Here is a 20,646-nt window from a genome sequence, read left to right on the forward strand (position 1 = left end):
CATCAGTCTTTTTAAGTTACCTGTTCTCAACACCCTGCCACTCTGGCTATAATTACCTTATTTAATACCATTAGCAGCATTGTGGGATGGCTCTGTTCACCTCAGGTCAAGAGAGCAGCTCCTTCTTTATGTGCATGGCAGCAGGACTTAACAGAGGACTCCTGTAGAGGAGATACGGGGTTCACATGGCATGATCTTGGTCTAACCTGGGGAATGGGATGTTTCTTTGTTCTGCAGAATTCCTCTGGTTTTAAGTTTGCATCAGACAGCTTGCCTATCTAGAAAGGACTGTATCCACCTGCAGTTTCCCATCTCATGAGCTGCTGCAAGCAGCACCAAGCTGGCCTGTGTGTGGGGCAGGGATGGAAAAGAGGCATGTCAGACAAGCAGCCGCTGAAATGAATCATTCCTTTTTCCCTTGTGCTGGTGTGCTCCTGTCTTTTGAGTGCAGTACTCTTCTGCTTGGTCACACACAAGAGCAGTTCCTGCTATCAGTAAACAAAACATGGTACCCACCAAAAGGTGATCCTACTTCCCCTTTGTTTTGAGATTATTTGACTTGGATTTTACCACCTGGTTATGCAGGGGTAAATGATGATGAGCTCCCGTGATGATCGAGTGTCCTGTTTGGTCCTTCTTCAGGGAAAGTCAGTTGCCTGTCTGTGATGGGACTCTGGGTTGCATGGTAAGGAGAATGACTTTTGCCATGGGACTTTCAGACTTCTTTTGGGACTCTAGTTGTTCAAAAGACAGGTCTTCCCAGCCAGCTACTCTCTCTACCTATATATGCTACAGAGTATTGTTCACCTCACCAGTGCCCTGTGGAGAAGCTGAGCTCTCATGCTTCACCTCCTTGCTCTGACTCCAAGAGAGTGCAAGTTAACCAGGCTGTTGTTCTCTCTTTGTGCAGTCGTCTTTTCTCTGGTATGGCTGATGCAAAGTACCCGGACACAATTGCCTTGACATTTGACCCCACCAACCAGTGGCTTTCCTGTGTATACAATGACCACAGCCTGTATGTGTGGGATGTCAAAGACCCGAAGAAAGTGGGCAAGGTGTACTCCGCTTTGTACCACTCTTCCTGCGTGTGGAACATTGAGGTACGTTGTCTGCAGACACAAGTGTTGGATCGTGAGTTGCAGCTGAGGAAGTCACCTGAAGAGCTGCCAAATTTGAATGCAAACACACTGCAGAGAGAAAGAATTGACTCAGATTTCTTCCTGTGGTTAGTGTGGTTGCTACGGGGCTTGAGTTGGAGCTGGGAACAATTCTTTGGCTGCACTGCAATGGCTGACCAAGTGTGTTGGATGCAGTGTGTTACTGGAAAAAAAAATCTCACCATTAAAGGGTGAGAGGTGGGAGAAGAGCAGAACTGGACAAAGCTGAATGCAGGGGCTCCTTTCGCAAAATGCACAAGAGTTTACTGCTGACCTCAAAAAAAATTGTTTGAGGTCTGTGGTGAGCAAGTGCTCCAAAGTCAAAGGAGTGAAACAAGTGATATCAACTCTGATCCTTCTTAACCTATTTACTAGGACATCTGGTAATGAGGGTAATGCCCCTCAAGTGGCTGTCATCTTCTATTTTGTCTAGTTGGCTTTCCCTCAGGGGAACGGAGGGAAGGAAAGGAGGTATAGGAAACAATGTAGTTGTTAATATGTTGAAATATGTCTGACAGGATCAGGAAAGGGGAAAGCGGGAAGAGGTTGAGGACTCTTTTTGTTATTATTTATTAATTGCGTCTCACCCTTTCCTTCCTAAATTGACAGTAGTAGTTGAAAGTTGCAAACAGTGCAAGGTGGTTGTTGCATGGTCGTTGTGTGGCCTTTGAGGTGCTCTCTTTGAACTGTTAGAAACAAAGAATGCTGGTTTGTTGCATGCTTCTTAAGGAGATGTTCTACATTCAGGGAAGCTCAGTGAGTATTTGTTTGAAGTGAATATGAAGCTCTGGTCTGCAAACAGGTTTTCATTAGGAGAACTGGCTGGCTCTCACCTTTACAAAGCAAAGAGGACAGCCCTTTTATCTCATTTTGTTTTGAAACTTGCTACCAGTGTCTAGGATGCCAGGCAATCTCATTCAGGGATTGATTTTACCTGCCCTTAGATGTATCCGGAGGTGAAGGACAACAATCAGTCATGCCTCCCCCCTGGTTCCTTCATCACCTGCTCCTCTGACAACACCATTCGTCTGTGGAACACAGAGAGCTCCAACATTCACGGCACAGCGCTGCACCGGAACATCCTCAGCAATGTAAGATCCCAGGTTTTGATCACCTCCTTGCCCTTGGGGTTGCTCTTCCTCATGTGCAGGTATTCCCAAGTTAAGGCTGAAACTTCTTTGGATCTCTAAGTCAACACAAGCTTCTCTGTAAACAGAGCACAAGTCTGGTAAAATGTATGAACCTGAAGAAACATGAAGGGAGTATCAGGTGGAAAGAGAGTTTGTCTGAGATGGCTCTGGGGACTATTACTTTTTCCATAAACCACCCAAGGATTCACCAAGCTTAGTCTCTTCTAAAATGGCTCATGCCATATGCTTCATGAGAGCTGTTTCTTTTTCTCCATCTCTGTAATGTGTAACCACTTTAAGATTTGTCTGGAAAAGGTGCATTAAATGAGGCAGAGGTTTGGGAGAATTGAATGAGAAACAGTTTACACTCACTTCATCTATAGAAGAGGGAGGATACTCATACAGAACAGTGATTACTTATGGGCATTTGCTTATGTTCTCAGTTGTGTTGGAAGATCCATGGGCACAGCAGCCCTGACCTGCCTGTTCTCAACAATTTGCTCATGGCGGAAAAGGTCCTGCTTTTTCTGTCATTTCTCAAAAGGCATGGGCTGACTTGAATGATCCCTAGAAGTCTTTCAGATTTGTGCTGTGTCCCCTACTACATTGTAATCACTAATACCAGGCTAGTCTGTTGTGTGGGAGATGCTGTTAGTTTCTAGCTTGAAGGGTAATCTTTTGCAAAGGGTGATTGCAAGACACAGCTGTGAAACTTTCATCCTACAATATGAAGGGGCTGAGTGCTTACTCCTAGCTAAAAGATCCCACCAATTACAGCATTACTGCCAGTGAAGTGTATATGTTGGCCAGGAGCCCTGTTTCCAAGGTAGGTGCTTCACTTTAATATTTTGTACCTAGTTAATATTTCCATGTGTATTGTATCCCCAGGACTTGATGAAAATCATCTATGTAGATGACAACACTCAGGTACTTCTGGACACTGATTACAACTCAGCAGGAAGTGCAGACAAAGCTGATGCACAGGTGATGGATACGAAGGTGGGGATACGCACTGTCTGTGTGAGTCCCAGTGGGGAGCACCTGGCCTCGGGGGACAGGATAGGCACGCTCAGGTAATCCCATAGAGCTGCTGGTGCAGATTGTGGGCTGGGCAGGGCAGGCATGAGTATCAAAACCAGGTCTTGCTAATTTTATTAAACATGCTGAAATCAGCCATGTTGTGTCTTAGGATATATGAGTTGCAGTCTCTGAGGGAAATGTTGAAGGTGGAAGCCCATGACTCTGAGATCCTATGTCTGGAGTACTCCAAACCTGACACAGGTAAATGTAATTGAGCTTCTTCCCTTTTGCATATGAATGTAGTGTTGAGCAAGTCAGAATGCCCAGCCATGGTATATCAGAACTTTCAGTAGTGAGCTACTCCTGGATTTCAGAGCAGGTTTGTAGTATTGGGCTACTAGAGCTAGACTTCAAAAAAGCTGCTTTCTCTTACTTTTCCTTGGAGTATTGTAGGTTGAGATTGAAACTTGTTCTGTTTGTTAGTATAGTGTGAAATTCACGGGCGTTCCTTTGTGTCCATCCGTGCAGTTAGCTACAGTATAATGTTTTGTCCTTAAGATGATATAAGAAGCTGTTTTAAAATAGTGACTAGAAGAGCAAATGACATTTTAGTAATGGTCTTGCACTCTTTTTAACTTTCTGACAGGCTTAAAGCTCTTAGCTTCAGCCAGTCGGGATAGATTGATTCACGTCTTGGATGCTGGAAAGGATTATAGCCTGCAGCAGACCCTGGATGAACATTCTTCTTCCATCACTGCTGTGAAGTTTGCAGGTAGAGAATCATGGCCTCCCTCCAAAGCTGGATTTAAGTACTGCCGTTGTCCCATTGTGGCTGTAAAGTAATTTTAACTGCTTAAACACTGGGTTAGGCCAAGCTGAAGCTGCAGCTGCTTTTTTGTCATCTTCTGTAGCTGCAGTCCTAACAGAAAGGTGATATTTGATGATACTTGCCTTCTTTTCCCTTTTGTTTTTTTCTCCTCCTCTTCTTCCCCACTCAAGAAACCTCTCCTGATTTAAGTCCTCAGCATTTCTTTGGAAAGCTGTTTTCTGCAATGATTTACTCCCTTTAACTGATGTCAGATGGCTACACACTGTTCTTAGTGAGGAGAACTGTGAACAGTCACCTCCAAAAAACCCCCAGACCCACAAAAAATGTTTTGGGATTAACTAGTCACAAGTAAATTTGTCATTGGAAACCAGCGTAGGACTTTGCATTCGTGTTAACGGAGCACATTGCATCCCCAGCACTCAGTTACTACTGATGGTCAGACAGCAGTGTGCTGTGTTATGCTATTGTCAGGGAACAAGGGTTGGCTACTCTGCCAGGGGAGCCAGTAACCAAGGGTGACAGGAAGGCAGGCAAAGGTAGTGGCCTCATTGGCCATGAGAAAGTCCCACAGTACCTGAAGAAGGTGGACCAAGTCGAGACCAGTGACAGTAACTAGATCCAGCCAGTAGTCCAGATCACCAGACAAATCCATAGTGATAAGACAGGTCAGCAATTGAAGATCAGGAGCAGTCTGGAGACAGTGAGCAGGATCAGCCACAGTTCAGTGCTTGCCAGGCAAGCCCATAGCAGCAAGGCAGGTTTGAGTTCAAATCAGGAAGCTGAGTCCATGGGTCAGGATTCAGATCAGCAGGGTATGTGGCCAGGCACACATGTGGCTGCAATGCTGCTGCAGTGTCGCTCAGTTGGGGTTCAAGGATGAGAACCTCACCTTGAAAGTATCTCCCAAATGAAGGGCAGGGACCTTACTGAAGCTTCATAGCAGAGGCTCCCCGAAGCTGCTGTGAGGCTTTTTCAGGTTTTTTCTCAAGGAGCTCCAAGGTCAGTAAAAGTTTCTCTGACAGGTCTGTCTTACCAGTGAGCTGGCCTTCAATGCAGCCAGCCAAACTCTTAGGAGATGAGGGAACTGCACTCAAGGCCCTGGCAGCAAAGGCCTTTGTGCTAGTCTCTGAGCTAAGTGCAGCCCTGCTCTAAGAGGGTGCAGTTCAAGTGGACTTGTGTGATGTTGGATCTGTTTTCATTACATGGATTTTTATCAGATGTTGCTTTGCTGAAGGAGCAGATGGGTTACAAAAGAGTGCTAAGGGAAGAAGAAAAGCCTGATCCTGCTGTAAGAAAGGGCAGCAAGAAACACGTGACTGATTTTGAAGACTGAAAAGTGCCTGTTGCCCGTTTTCAGCTCATACTGAGTGTGAACCCATCATATTGCCACAGAGTGTCGTGGCACATAGACAGTAAGCACGTGAGCATACTATCGGGGAAGAAGACAGAATTGCATCCTAATCTGTTGTGTAAAGCCTCTGTATTAAGGCCTCATGCACTCTGAGCATTAACAAATGCTGTCTCTGAGAAGGGACTTCTGTTTTGCTGCAGCATCCTGCTGCTTAGGTAGGAGTCAGTCTTAGTTAATCAGGACTGGAATAAATAAGCAGTGGTATAAATTGAAACATTTTTTCCGCCTTGTATTTGTGTTTATCTTTTGATCGGCTCCTGTCTTTTTGTTCCAGCCAACGATGGGAAAGTGCGAATGATAAGCTGTGGGGCAGACAAGAGCATCTATTTCCGCACTGCGCAGAAGGTAACCTTATTACAGCTTTTTGTGCACTTTTTTTTAATAATCTCTCCACAAAGGAACTACTTTAAAGAGTGATATCAGAGTTTATGTATGAGCTTGTTGCTATTTCAGCTGCAGTGTCTCCCACTGACTCAGTGCAAGAGATTACATTTGGAGAACTAGTTCTGTGAAGCATGCAGCTGCTCCCAGCCTGACCTCTCTCAGCAAGATGCAAAGTAGAGAACCGTTAGGATATCTGCTTTTCTGTTGCTGCCAGGGCTATTGTGAGGAGTGGTGAAAGAGTATGGGCTGGAGAGGAGTTCATTGTGCCTCCAGTCCCAGCTGCTCCCAGCAGACGTGGTTAGTGGGAAGTGTTGGTTTGTGCTCACTGTGTGAGAGGACTCATCTGTATTTAGAAGTTTTTAATAATGGGTTAACTACGTGATTTTGACACAGTCTTTACCCACATGCTTAGACAGGAGAAGGGGTTCAGTTTACCCGAACACATCACATTGTTAGGAAGACCACTCTGTATGACATGGACGTGGATCCCAGCTGGAAATACGCAGCTATTGGATGCCAGGATCGTAACATCAGGTTAGTTTACTCCTTGTCTTGAAAATATTTTTGCAGTCATAAATGAGTTGGTCAAGGCGGCCCCATCTCCCCCATTCTTCTAGGTTCTTTGACACAGCATTTTCAGACAGATCTGAGGCCTCACCTCACACTCTGTGAGGTTGAACTCTGGCTTTCTGCTTGCTGATAAAAAGCTGTGGATATATGCAAATGCCCATGGGACTCGGCTTCTCACTGTGTTGCTCTGCAGAGCAGTGCCTTAATACTGGGAGAGCGAGCGTGCCTTCCTTGGCACATCCTTGAGCTGTGGGGCAACAACTTCTGCACTGTGGTAATTTTTGCTTTTAAAGGTATGTCTAGTGAGAAGCTGTGAGGTCCTGTGGAATAGCTGGGACTGTAGGAACCTAAAATTGAGCTAGGTGTGACTGTCTTTGGACAAGTGGAATCCATTCTCTGCTCCTTTTTTATCCATTTCTCCAACCTGTCTGCTTCTACCTTCAAAGCAAAGGTGACGCTCTGTAGTTGTGTGTCTCCTCCTGTTGTATCTGGGTGAGATGCTGAGAGTTTTGGTCATAGCTAAATACCACTGCTGAATGTAAGTTAGTTTTGTATTCTAATGTAAATAAAGGGTCTTGCTCTCTTAACCCTTTCCTTTAGTGTGAAGGAGCCAGGGGTGTTTTCATAGCAGGGAGGACTGACTGAAGCTTACTAAAAGCCATTCCTGCTACATAACCATTAGCCATGACAAGGCATGGCAAGGTTTTCTCCCTCCCATTTGACCTCTCCTTCAGTGCCATGATGCTATACTTGGTTTTGATTATCAGCTTGAGAATCAAGCCTCAATTTTAATTCAGGTAATCTGCTTGATATCATATAATCCAGTCTTGGGCCCCTACATTACTTCCAGGGTTGTTTCTTGAACCGTTTAAATGATTGGTGGTTTATAGTTCATAGAGGTCATTTCTCCACTTCCTGTGGCTTAGCCCTGTTCCTTGCATCTCATGTGGAATGAGGAGCAGAAAGAGAAAAGGATCCCAGTGCCAACAGCCACAGAGCACTACCTGGGCAAAATGAGCAATGTCTTATGTCATCCCCCTCAGGGTTTTCAACATAAGCAGTGGAAAGCAGAAGAAGCTTTACAAAGGATCCCAAGGTGAAGATGGCACCCTCATCAAAGTAAGCTGTTTTCTTTCTTCCCTTTTTCCTTTGTTCCACCTCTTCTGAATGCAGCTCAGGGCTAAGAAAATGAAATACAAATCTGAACACAGGGACCTTTTGGGAGGCGGGGCGGGGGGTGGGTGGGTTTGGGTTTTTTTTTGTTTTGCTTGTGCCATTATTGTTTTGCTTTGTCCCTTATCCTGCTGCTGCTTCCTCCTACCTCCATCCTTAAGGGCTGGTAATGTATTTGGGTTCCATCAGGCTAAAACAGGAAAAGAGTCAATAAATGCTGAAGCTGATCTATAACTTCTTTCTCTGTCCTGTTTCTGAAGTGAAGCACAGGCCTATGCTGTAAAAGCAAGTAGAACTGCACCAGTATCTGTCAGGAGATGATTTAGTCCACTTACTTTAATCCTTTACTTTTTGCTCCAGAGAGCCCATTCTGGCTTTCTTTACTACTTTTATTAGGATTTTTAAGGTGGAGCGCTCTGTTGATCAGTGTTTGAGAAATTTGTGGTTGTCAGAGGGCAAATACAAGTGACACTCTGTATGAGTTGATGAAATTAAGTAGCATCTTCCCTGAAAAGCCTGCATTCTTCAGGTCTTGGAGTGCTGGACAAGCCCAGTACTGCTTAGTGAGAGTCTGTTCATGTTTCCCACCTGCTGAGTGCATCCAGGCCTTGGCGTAGGGTAGCATACCTGCTTCTGCCACTGTCCTGGGCTTCCCCTGGTAAACCAGGTGCATTCAAGATTCAATATTAAGAGTGGTGCCGGCACATCGGGATGTGGAAGAATTGCATTCTTGTCTTTAAAGGGGAAAAACAATTGACACAACCAAAATATCCCTCAAGTTAAGTTGCCAAATAAGCTTCTTCATTATTTTTGTTTTCACTGATAATTTTTCTACTTTTTAAACCAAACATTTCTGTTCAGCTGCACAGGCCAGCAGTATTATTGATGGCTGTAAATAACTGGGTAAAAAGGGGGAGGAAAGCAAACAGCTTTATTCAGTGTCACCTCTTCCATTTTACAGAGAAAGATAAGTTCTCTTTCTCTTTGCCTATTATAATTCCTACAAAGTTTTTTATAAGCCGACGTAGTGAAAATGAAAAATTGATGCTCTACTTTATTGCTGGTAAGCTCAGGTGCTTGATTATATCCTTCTCAGACCACAAACCATGAAATGTTGCTGGGAGCTGGATTTTTTGTTTTTAATACCCTTTATGTTTTTGGTTTTTTTCACGTGCAGCCTAAGTGGGTAATCTCAATTATTTTTAATGTTGCTTTGTTCATTTTTAGGACAATTATGTAACCAAGGGATTATGGTTGTCTCTGGAATTTAAACTTTCTTGGCATGTTGTTCTGAGATTGCAATATACATTGCAGTTTAACAAGTAGAACCCAAACAGTGACATGCAAAGCAAAAGATACAGCAACAAAATAAACATAATCAAAAAAGTTATCATTATTTAAATACCGTGTCTCCCTCAAAAACCAGACATTTTCACTCTCAGTTCCTTGAAGTTCTACAAAGGACAAAGCAGGATATTTGGTGACAGTAGCTGTATATGCTTTGTAGTTCTGCTCTAGACCCAGTGAGGCATTTGGAGGGGGTTTTATATTTGATCCATGATCAAGCAACAAATGGGTGTATATGGGGAAAAAAAAAACCAACCCAAAAATGGGAGTTGCAAATGCTGAAGATTTGACAGCATCATTATCAAAGACATTTTCTCTGAAGTGTTGAGTTCTTTTCTGGTTTCTCTCCTCAAGATTGGAGTCTTTTAATAATTCACTTAACTCTGCCAGCTCTGATTATTTTTTTGGGGGTGGGGGGTGTTTTGGCACGTGTGGGGTTTTGAACGTTTTGTTTTGAACTTAAGATAGAAGAAAGTAAGACCCCAGTGGTTAAAAGGAGGTACAAGAGAGAGGTATAAGTCTGCCCATTGGTGGTGGTGCCTTCACAGTCACGAAGGCATTTAATGTAAGTGCCTTTAGTCTCTGATTAGGTTGGAGATAGTTTTAACACTGTAGTCAGGTTGGGATGCTGGATAGCCTGGTACTCAGTTGGAGTCCTGTGGGAGCTACTTGCATTTTATTCTTTTAACAAATATGACTGTCTTGGGTGTTCTGGACCATTTTCATGCAGTTTGAAAGCACTTTCTCACCAGATCTTTGCACTTCTCTTATTTCATAAACCAGGTGCAAACGGATCCCTCTGGTCTTTATATTGCAACCAGTTGTTCTGACAAGAATCTCTCCATCTTCGATTTCTATTCTGGCGAGTGTGTTGCAACCATGTATGGACATTCAGGTAAGGCACGTAAACTTCTGGAAATGCATTTTTTCTGCTGATGACTATATAGCAGGGTCTGATACTAGTCAAAGCTTCCTGAAGGTTCCTCCCCACAAAAGATTACCCAATGGGTAGTTTGGAGTAGGTTATGGTTGGATGAAGTGTACTAGCTTATTTCACTGTAATTTCAACTTTTTTCAGACCTCATTTTGCATTGCAAAACACAAGCACACACCCACCTGTCAGGCCATGTATTTGTTTGCACAGTTTTTCTAATAGCCTATAGGGTAGTCTGTGTTTTTTCAGCATATATTAAGTTCCCTTATGATATACCCTCAGCTCTTACCATGCAGGGGCTAGTCTATTACAGGCAAAATGGCACTTCAGTCTTCATGCTTATTTTGCTGTGGGATACCCTTTCTATGTCAATCCTAGATTCTTTGTTTAATGGTTATGGTAATTGGGGCATATTGATCTGTGAAATGTGTTGGCTTTAACCAGAATTTGAGTTGCTGAGCCCAGATAGGCTACTTGGCTAATGACTCTTCTGCCCATTGCAATAATTCAGGGAAAGTTTTTTTTTTTTTTCCCTTGTTCTTTATTTCACACAGAGATTGTAACCGGGATGAAGTTCAGTAATGACTGCAAACATCTGATCTCTGTTTCTGGTGACAGGTAAGAGGGGTTTGCTTGTTTGTGATATCAGCTCATGCCATTTCACAATGGATTTAGAGTGTGTCCTTAAGGAAGGCAGATTTTTAAATTTTTTTTAATGAGGGATGTTTTATGAATTCCAAAGAAGCCTCAGAGCTTTCTGAATCCTAAATGTGATAATTGTGGAGGTGAGTGGACCCACTGCTTCTGGAATCAGTGGCTGCTTGAATCAGCTGAACCGAATAAAATGTTTCCTTCGAGAAAGATAGTTCCTGGAGTGATATTTCAAGGCCAGAGCAACCCAGATTCTCTCTATTTCTTTCTCTTTTCTTGTAATAAATCACAGTTGAACCAGAAAAAGAGTTTTAGATGGTGAGATGTTACAGAACATATGATATGTCACCTTAAATTGCATCAGTTGGTTATTTCCGTCTTTCAGTAAAAAGTAAATAATTTGGTTTTCCTCTTTCTTTACCTTTCATGTGTGTAAATAGATTAGGGTAAAAGTTGCAGGAAAAAAAAGAGTCCTTTTGTTGTGGATTTCTGATAAATTCCAGAAACATGGATCGTTTGAGGTCCCTAGTGATTGTTGTGATTTAGTGCAATTTTCCCTTGTTGACCATTTCCATGAGCGAAAGGGTCATTTTCCTCACTAAGGGTGTGAAGGAGGTGGATGAGAAGTGAGGAAAGGATTCATGAAGAACTTTGCTGTAAGGAGAAGAGAAAGCATGTTTTTCAAAGGAGAACAGGGAGAATGGTCTGTTCACACACAGCAGCATGTGCAAAGAATAAAACTGAGAATAGAAAGAGAAATGGAGATGGAGAAGGGCACAAGGACTGGGACACCCATGTGAGAAAACTACTGCAAGGAAAAAAAAAAGGTGGCAAAAGGGGTAGGTGGGAGCATGCTTCTGTAGAGCTTTGTGTTGAATGTTAATGTATTTACAAGTTCATACTGTTTGCTACTTATCTCTAGGTTTGATAGCTGTGGGGGTGGGATAAATGAATAAGCCACACTTGCTTTCTGAATTTTGTTTCCTGCTTTTCAGTATTTTCTCAGCAGCAGATTATGGTTGCTGTTATGTTCGAGAGAGCTGCTGCTTGAAGGGAAGCAGCTGGCTGCCCCTGGGTTGCCATAGTTCCCAGATGCAGTGCCTCACCACTTTCTCCTGGCTGAAAAGCTGGGGCGGGAGGATGACAGTGTGTTCGCTGTTGATGGGAAGCGTCTGTGCGTGACTTCAGTAGCTGGGATTGATGCTCCTAAGCTTTGTTGCAAAGGGAGTGGCATGGGGGGGCAAGAAGGGAATTTTTAGCTTTTCCTTAAAATCTCCACAGAGTGCGAAGTGGGGTTTCTGTTTTCTTTTTGTGTGGCGTGGAAATAAAACCTTTTAAAATATCTTCTCATGAGAGGACAAAAATGGAGAAGATGCAGGCATTCAGGATCCTGGTGCTTTTGGCATTTGCCTTAGGTCCAGGAGACCAAAGTTCATGGCCACTGTTCAAAATGGCGGAGCAAATGGATTTTTACAAACTCCCAAGGAAGAGGGGAAAGCCCCTTGTTGAAAACTCCATGGTGAATTGGAGTACCTATGAGTATGGTGGCACTGATGGGTCTTGAAGAACTTGATTAAATCCTCTTCAGATTCCAAAGTAGTGTGCAGGATTTTATAAATGATAGTAAAAGCACCACCTCTGTTTCTACATCAGTGTAGGTATACCCAGCTAGGCAGGAAAGATAGGTGAGATGAAAAGAATTAGTTAGCACCGAGGTTAAATTTCAAAGAAAACGCTGGGCATTTTACTTTCTAGTAGCTGAAGATGAGATACAGTATTTTCTAATGTGATAAAGAAATTTTTTTTATTATTATTTTTTAGCCAGATTTCTGAAGAAAATGAGACCAATGAGATCACACTGTTTGTTTCCCTCTTTTAAATGCTTTTGAAATTCTTGACCTAATTCAATCAAATTCCTTAGCAGGTTCCTGCACGGAGTCCAAGTAAAATATTAGGACTACCCTGACTGCAAAAAGTACTGCCATGTAAACTTAACCGTTATTGCACCACAGAGATGGCAAGCATTAGGAAGGCCTTGCCTGTGCGGGTAGTTGCAATTGGAGGCTGCAAAGGACATCTGTAGGCTCCACTTATCTTGCTGCTGACCGTGGAGGGACTTGTTATGGCATTTCCTTCAGCAGCTGGTCAGATAGTTGAATAAAGGTATAGGATCAGAGATGAGTCTGTACAAATATCTGCAGTTCCTCTCACCCACAGGCAGTCTTTGCCAGGCAGGTTTTACCTTTTTGTCATGAGGCTTGTGACGGATTTGAGTTTCTGTGAAACTGTTTCTGCGTGTGTCTCTCCCTGCCTCAGACAGAAGGGCTCGTTTGTCTCTGCAATGGGAGCTGATAATATCAATAAACTGAACTGAGACTTGACCCCAGCTTCATTTCCCTCTTTCAGCTGTATCTTCATCTGGCGTCTGAGCTCAGAGATGACCATCAACATGCGGCAGCGACTGTCTGACATGAAGCAGAGAGGGAAGCAGGCAGAAAAGTCTTCTCCGCACAAGACAGCTGGACTCATGAGGTGAGCAGAGTCTACTGAGAAGAGGTGGCTGGCTTTGTAGGGTTTTATGTGAAAAGTGTGGCACTGGGATTCAACTGTAAGGTTTCTGCTGTCTTCACTGATAGTGTCTTCCAAAAGTTCTCTTACTCTTCTGTTGCATTTGCCATGGATTTTGTGCCCACCTTGTTTGGATCTAGAAGCCTGGCTGTGATATTCCAGACAGACTTACTTAATGTTGCTTCACTGATTGCAATGTGTATGCAATGCCGCTTGTGTCTTAATTTAGTTTAATGATGTGGTCAGAAACTTTAATAAGCAGTTTACCTAGCAATACCAAGGCTGGTACACAGCATCCCACCAGGGAAGCCTTGCTCCTTCGTGAATAAAGTTCTCTGGATTTAGGCTGAATGCAATTTAAAGGCTGTTTCCTTCAGTGTCAGTATTGAAGTATACTTGTGAGCTGTATGAGTTTGCCACGTTGATCGTAATTCTGAAAGTCCTTACAGTTGTGCTGTTTCTTTGTTAACTATTTTCTGGAGGCTTTGAAAAAGGTCACCTAAAAATAATTATAACATAAATAATAAATATAAAAATAATTTCCATGGGAAAAGTTCTTGGCAGCTAAATCATACTATTATTTTTTGCTCAGTAAACAGAATATCTAAAAACAAACTACCACAGCCTATAAACTGAATAGATCTAAATTTATCTGGTGACCTTTCTTTAAAAAGGGGTGCTTAAACACAGACCCTGTTTTTAAACAGAACAAGTGTGACAGGGAATTATGGATTATTCATGTAATGTATTTGGTTTCTCTGTAGTTAGGAGGTAGCTGAGACTAATTTGGCTGTAAGCAATGCAGGAGAGAGTCCTGACTGAGGTGATACAGGATCAAAGTGGGGAAAAAGGATAAACACAGATTTCTGATGTTATGTCCCACAGTTTTCCTCCTCCAAATGACTACAAATTGAGTTCTGGATATAAAAGTGCCAAAGCACTGGAGAACTTGCCACACTGGTTGTTAAGAGTATCACAGGGACCTTCCCATTCCCTTTGGAAGCAAGTAATGTTGAAACAAGTCTGTCTGCATAGTTTCATTTGGGAAAGTCTTGTTCTGTTCATTCTTGAAACGAGTTTTGTCTAATAAGTGCTTTTGGTAATGATGCTGGGAGAACTCAGGAAGCCTTTTTTTCTAGCCAAAATTCTGGAGCTGTCAAGCAATGTGCTTTTTATAGCAGACTCTATTATTCCAGCAGCTGCAGCCTTACCCTACCAAGGCTCAGCCTGTGACAGATAATCCCAGTCCTCTTCCGCATTAGGTGATACTTGTTTCCGTCACAGACGCTTGCTGAAGGGCGGTGTTAGTGCCACGCCAAGCCCAGCACTTTATTAAACTTGTTTGGTAACCTCTTTGCGAGCCTGGAATCTACTTGTTTGGTCAGCTTTGAAAGCTTGTATTCAGTTTTGATCGACCGCTGTGGTCACTGGAGATCAGCAAAGACATAACTCCCAGAGTGTTTTGGATTGGGACTGACTATGGAGGAAGAGCCTATTGGACCAGCATTACTGAGGTGGGAGAAGAAAAACTAATGAACTTGAGTAAGATTGGTTTTCTAGATGCCCTGTACCTGTTCTGGTTGTATTTCCAAAGTCTATCTGTGTGGGTTGCAGTGGAGACTGGGGTTGCACCTTGTCGTGTAAAATTGTTGTCTCAGAAGGACTCACAGTAGTGTAAGAAAGGTCCCTGCCTGGTGATGTGTCATTTGTTCTACTATATTTTCTCTAGAATGGTATTGCTAGAATGTTGTGGGGGTAGTAATGCATTCTCCTAGTTTCATAGTATGAATGTATGTCGACAAGAATAATCAAACTAATACTGGGGAAACAAAACTGAACTGAGGAGGCAATGGGGAGATGAAGATTTCCAGTTCAGAACAGTGCTGTCTCTATCCAGCTGTGACTGGCAGGGCAGGGATTGGCCCAGATGAACAACATCTGGAGCATAAAAATGCCTTGCTCTGTGAAGCCCAGTATTTTGCCTGTGACAGTGGCAATGGAAGATGCTATTTACTGAGACACTGTGTGAGCCTTGTTATGGGGAGCTTTGTGGTCCATTTGCCTCATGCTCAATTGTATTGGGGATGTTAGGAGGTACATCTCTGCCTGTTCCCTTTAGTATTCGGTTATGGACCATTGTCCACTGAATTCATATAAATCCTTTTTGAACTTTGTAATATTGTCTGCCTCTGCAGTCTCCCATGTGACAAGTTCCAGGAGTTCACTGCTCTCTGTAGAAAGGACTTTTTTTGTCTCTATTAAACCACACTCCTGCTAGTTTTGTTGAAAGGTCCCTGCTTCTGAATATCATTAGCTTTGGTGAGCTATAGTTCTGCATCCAGCTCTCTGTAGTCCCCATGGTTTTGTAAACCTCTACAATAACTTTCTTCATCCAGCCTACTCTCCAAACTGAAGAGTACCAGCCTTTTCAGTCCCTCCAAAAACTTCTAGAGAGACTAAAGTTTCTCCTCTGAAGGATTTCTCTGACTCACCTTTATAGGACATTGGATTATTTTGGAACTGATCTGACGTGTATGACCCACAGTTCTCCATAGTGCCCTTGAGAGCCTTTCAGTTCTGCTTCTGGTGGTGATAATTTCAGATGTGTGCTTTTCTCTCATCTGCTGAACATGAGGAGTTTTGATTGTTCAGGATAATAGAACTTGTACTCAGCTGATAGTGGTGGTATATTTTGGTTTTGAGGCATTTATATTTTTAGAGAAGGAACCATGTAAAGCCTTTTAATACAGTTTTGATTTTGATCCAAGTATGTATTTATTGTTTAGAAAAGCTTGTCTCAAATTTTTGGAAGTTTTAAATTGATTTTACTGTGGAATGTTTGCAGGGTTTATAGTCATGTTTTAGCTGAGCATTTATATTTTTTTATTTTCATTTTAAAAGTCACTTTTTCTGTGACTTTCATTGAAGTTCTGGTATAAATACCAGGAGATAGAAATGTTATCTAAATTAAATTGTCTAAAACTAATATATGTATGTTGGGGAAGTACTGTGTGCCCTCAGATATATTTGGAAAGAAGAGCTGCTTATCAAATTCTTAGTGAGGCTTTGGTCCAGTCCAGGAAAGCTGTGCAGTTTCCAGGGCTCAGAATGGGGCAGGCTTTTGATGCCAGATCAGAAGTGCTGCCTGAGTCTGCTGAACTACTGAAATTATAACACCAGGGAAACTCTGAAGTCAGAAGCACTGTGATCTTTCTGTGGGGAAAAGCAGGGTAACTTTCTTTTAAAACCCTTAGGCATTTGGGGAGGGGAGGGGAAGGCAATCTGCTAGTGATCCCTACCACATAGGTTGTTACACTTTCATGAATTGGCCTCCAAAGCTGAACGTTTAAGTAGCACAAGATCGGAGTGGGAATGCTGGCAACATACTTCTTTAAATGGATAGTTGCCATTCTTGTCTGTTTTGTTTTGTTTTAAGAAAAGAAAGAAGGGCTGAATTCAGGACATGCAAAAGAATAGAGAGTACCTAATATCAGATGTCTTAATACTAGAACTCCATAAAGACATGTGACACTTTTAAGTCTATATATGCGTCCTGAAGACTTTCTAACTGAAGGTCTTTCCCTGCCATTGACCCCATACTGGCAGACCCTTCAGAAACTGGGAGCTGAAGTGCAGCTGACTCTGCCTATGTGTACAGAACAAGATCCAGGCATTGTACTAGAATGGGATAGTTCCTAACCAAAGGAAGAAGACAAGAGAAAGGACAATTAAAATCCTTGCTCTGAGTAACAAGTATCATGAGAATTGGGCATGTCTGTACATGCTATTCTGGAATAGCTACTCTGAAATATTCACTCTGGTATAATGATGCTTTGTTAGGGTTTGGCTGAACCTGCTCTCAGCAGGAATTCAGCAAAACCCAGAAGTCTTATTCCTTTGCTTTCAGAATGCTCTCGTGTGGTGCTTATTGGGAAGCAGCTCCCATGCGTGAAACCTCACCCTACCCTACCATGCTTGAAACCTACCCTCTGACTTCCATCTAAGCATGAACAAGAACTGAGGAAGAGTGTTGAGGAGATGTGTGCAACAAAGGGGCTTAGAAGTAAATCCAAAGTACATAGAGGAAGTCAGGGAAAGAAAGGAGAAAGTGGTAAAACCCAAACTGAGGGACTGAGTTGGGCAAGCACAACAGTTAAAACGCTGAAGACCTTGTGAACCTAGGTTTCATTTTCAGGAGTATCTCACTTTCAAGTCAGTGGGCCCAAGATCCTTTTGAAAACCCCATTCAGTTATATCTCTTCAAGTCACAGGACTGAGTTTGAAAAACATTTGTGAGGTGTGAAAAGGAGGATGTGGAAGGGGGGCATGAATTTTTGCTGGGATAAAGCAAGATAACCTTACATTTGTATCAGACACATGTAACTTCCTAATTTGCTTGGCACTTCCTATGAGGTATGAAAAAAACGCCCATCTGACTTCCAAAATATGTTTTGCATTCTCTTACTCATCTCCTTTGAGGATATTGCAACATACTTTTTTTCCCCTTTGCTAATTTTGTCAGTCACCATCTGATGGACAGATGCCATCTTTCTATTTTGTAACATAAAACACATTGATAGAAATCCTCCCTTCTGCATTTACACCAATGACAGTACATCCAGGAGTTTAGTAAACGTATAACCTTGCCTTGCCATATCACCTCATCATAGTGGGGTATTCAACCAGTTAGATGTTAAAATGTCTAATTATCCAACCCTTCTTCCTCAATAAACTCCTCAATCATAATGAATACAAGCAAAAGGATGCTATCAAAGTTGCTGATACAAAGTTAATATTGTCTACCATATGTAAATGTAATATACCACATAGGATGAAACATGGCATAACCTCAAAAGTATTGTGGTGCTTGAACTGTGTTGGGATTCCCCTGCTTAGCCACAAGAACCTGAGAGTGACAAGATGGACCGTAGAAAAGAGGAAGAGAATGACAAACTGAAATGTCAAAAGTAGATGATCAGACAACATGAAACTGTTTCACTGGAGGACTCTGCAGGCTACAGCCAGTTTCACTTTTCTTTTTGCCAGAACACCTCAAAGTTCATCTGAAAGGGTTGGGTAGTTATTGCTCAGCCACTCCTAAGAAAATGGAAATTAGTATTCTGCCACTATATGGGAAGAGAAAAGATTAAAATACCTTAACTGCTTCTTACCATGTTTCAATACTGCCTGCTATCTGTCAGCTGCAGGAGAAGTTGGTCCCTGGCCAGACTGTATTTGGTGAATGAGCTATTTTCATTTCATGAATAATGCTTGGCACTCAACACCCACCAGTGATACCCTATAAATGTCACTAATGATGAGTTTGGCACTCTAGCTCAAGGCCACGGAGTGGGCACTACTCAAATTTATTTATTAGGGATTCTTCACTTGTTCAATTACTGTCCAAAGTGGGTTAGTTCATTTGGTTCTGTTGACTGAAGGGGTGAGGGGAGGAAGGGGAAGAAGAGAAGAAAGAGGGAAGATAGACTTTGGTGGTGTTACGTGTCCTTGATTGGTATTGGGGAACTCTATGCTGGGAGTGCCTCTGAGGTCTGTGTGGGAACACTTGTCTGATCTACTTTGATTGAAGATCTGCCCAAAATATATTTTACATTGTTCCTTGTGCCTGAAGGCTAAAAAAGGCAGCACAGTGCTCTTATGGGTGGGCTGTGCCTGCAGGTTCTACGTGATGCAATCCTTGATGTGAACCTGTCTCTTATGTGATAATTTGCCATATACCCAATTGCTGTCAAACAGGGAGTATCTCTATGACATTTTTGATGTGTAAAACAGTTCCAGAGAGGAAATGCTTAAGGGTGTGAAAAATATTTGCCTTTCAAATATGCTCTACCATCTTGACCTTATGAATTGGCAGGGTGTGAAATGGAAGGCCAAGTTTAATTCCACTTGCCTTTCTCAGCCTCATTTACTTCTGTTCTGATTTCTGTCATCCTTACACACATGAGACAGTTGCTGTGGCAGGCTCTACATACCTTTGTGCAGGGTTTAACTTGCCTTGTTTCTCAGAGATGGGTTTTTCTAGAGCGGGGGCTGTTTGGGAGAGTTCAGGCAGCCTGCTGAGTGTGGGTGGAGATAAGGTGGAGAACTACCTGGTGTAGGGATTGAAATGGTGGGCAATTCTTGAGATAGACCATAATACTCCTTCCAATTCCTGCCTCCCAGGCACGAGTCGATCTCTGCCCTGTCCTCTGTGCCTGCACTCTCATCAGACAGTGACAAGGATGGTGAAGATGAAGGGAATGATGAAGATGAGTTACGTGGGCTGCAGTCTTTCCATATTCAGTCCAACTGCAACACTGAGAGAGACTCAGGTATAAATGGGAGGGGGGCATGGGCAGAGGTGGAAAAAATGGCATGAATGTGAACCGGGGAGAAGATGAGAGACACTGGCTTAGGGATAACAAGATAGTGGCAGAAAGAGAAAGACCAAGACAGAAACAGATGGCTCGACACCAGTGGGTGATGTGGACTTGCTCATTCCTGCATCTGAAGAGGGGACATTTTGGAGTTCTCTGATTAGAAATTAAGTTGTTAAATTGCCAAGTTTCTTGCTAGTTCCAACTAGCCAAACAGATTTTGAATTAGTGTCCTGGGCTTGGGTCTACAAGCTGTCAGAAGTCCACAGAAGCCAAAAGAGATCTCACAGAGGATCCTAGAGATGTCTGATAAACAGCAGAGATTATCATTACTAATTTGAGATATTTTTATCACTGCTTTATTTTACCCTGCTTGATCGGAGCAGGGTTTTTTCCCAAGCCTTGGGTGGGCCAATGCACTGCAATGGGTCCACTGAGTCAGTGAAAATCTTATATAAAACAGTACATCTCCATTAAAATTTTGATACAACAATTTGGTAGTCTATGAGAAAGCACATGTTAGCAATGGTCTGTTGGTTCACAAGATGTAGGAATGCTGCCTTTGAGGAAAGATGAGGTAAGAGGTCTTTAAGTAGCTGGACTGCTGGCTAAGGATGTCAACTAGGTATATATTTTTTTCCCTTTCCAGATCCAGACCTTACCCTCTCAAGAAGCCTTTCCCATTGGGAAATGAGGAGGGTGAGTTGCTAAAACTCTAAATTGTATTTCTTGTCATAGGGAATACTCGAAAAGAAATTCCCATGGATATTAAAAACTTCACTCTCACTGGTGGGAAAGGTGCAGCAGTGGTGGGAAACCATTGAGAAGCCTCTCTGAGGAACGACTTGAGGATGGCAGAATATAACCTAGTTAAAAGAGACAGTTTCACTTGGGATTTTTTCATCAGTATCTTTCCATCAGGTGTTACACTTTTGTCCCATTCTTTTCTGGCCTGAATGTCACAGTGCTGAAGCTGATCCTATACTTGGATCTGAGTGAGGCCTTTAAATGTTCAATTATGCAAGAAGCAGCAACAAAAGTATCATCTTGATGACTTTATGATTAAGGGAGGAAATTTAAGCTGACTCACCAACA

At 42.6% G+C, this 20,646-nt stretch overlaps 1 protein-coding gene across 1 annotated transcript in view; it reads left to right on the plus strand.

The window, feature by feature from the left end:
• MAPKBP1 (mitogen-activated protein kinase binding protein 1) overlaps positions 1 to 20,646 on the plus strand; it is a 97,408-nt gene that overhangs the window by 63,256 nt on the left and 13,506 nt on the right. Inside the window, exons 9-21 of the mRNA XM_075712919.1 lie at positions 911 to 1,100; positions 2,102 to 2,248; positions 3,176 to 3,360; positions 3,477 to 3,568; positions 3,954 to 4,079; positions 5,822 to 5,892; positions 6,344 to 6,465; positions 7,545 to 7,620; positions 9,805 to 9,916; positions 10,510 to 10,573; positions 13,013 to 13,138; positions 19,358 to 19,506; positions 20,201 to 20,250. Coding sequence (XP_075569034.1) covers positions 911 to 1,100; positions 2,102 to 2,248; positions 3,176 to 3,360; positions 3,477 to 3,568; positions 3,954 to 4,079; positions 5,822 to 5,892; positions 6,344 to 6,465; positions 7,545 to 7,620; positions 9,805 to 9,916; positions 10,510 to 10,573; positions 13,013 to 13,138; positions 19,358 to 19,506; positions 20,201 to 20,250 — 1,510 coding nt within the window. The remainder of the gene's footprint in view (positions 1 to 910; positions 1,101 to 2,101; positions 2,249 to 3,175; positions 3,361 to 3,476; positions 3,569 to 3,953; positions 4,080 to 5,821; positions 5,893 to 6,343; positions 6,466 to 7,544; positions 7,621 to 9,804; positions 9,917 to 10,509; positions 10,574 to 13,012; positions 13,139 to 19,357; positions 19,507 to 20,200; positions 20,251 to 20,646) is intronic.

The sequence above is a fragment of the Pelecanus crispus genome, chromosome 6, assembly GCF_030463565.1.
Source record: "Pelecanus crispus isolate bPelCri1 chromosome 6, bPelCri1.pri, whole genome shotgun sequence".
Classification (NCBI taxonomy): Eukaryota; Metazoa; Chordata; class Aves; order Pelecaniformes; family Pelecanidae; genus Pelecanus; species Pelecanus crispus.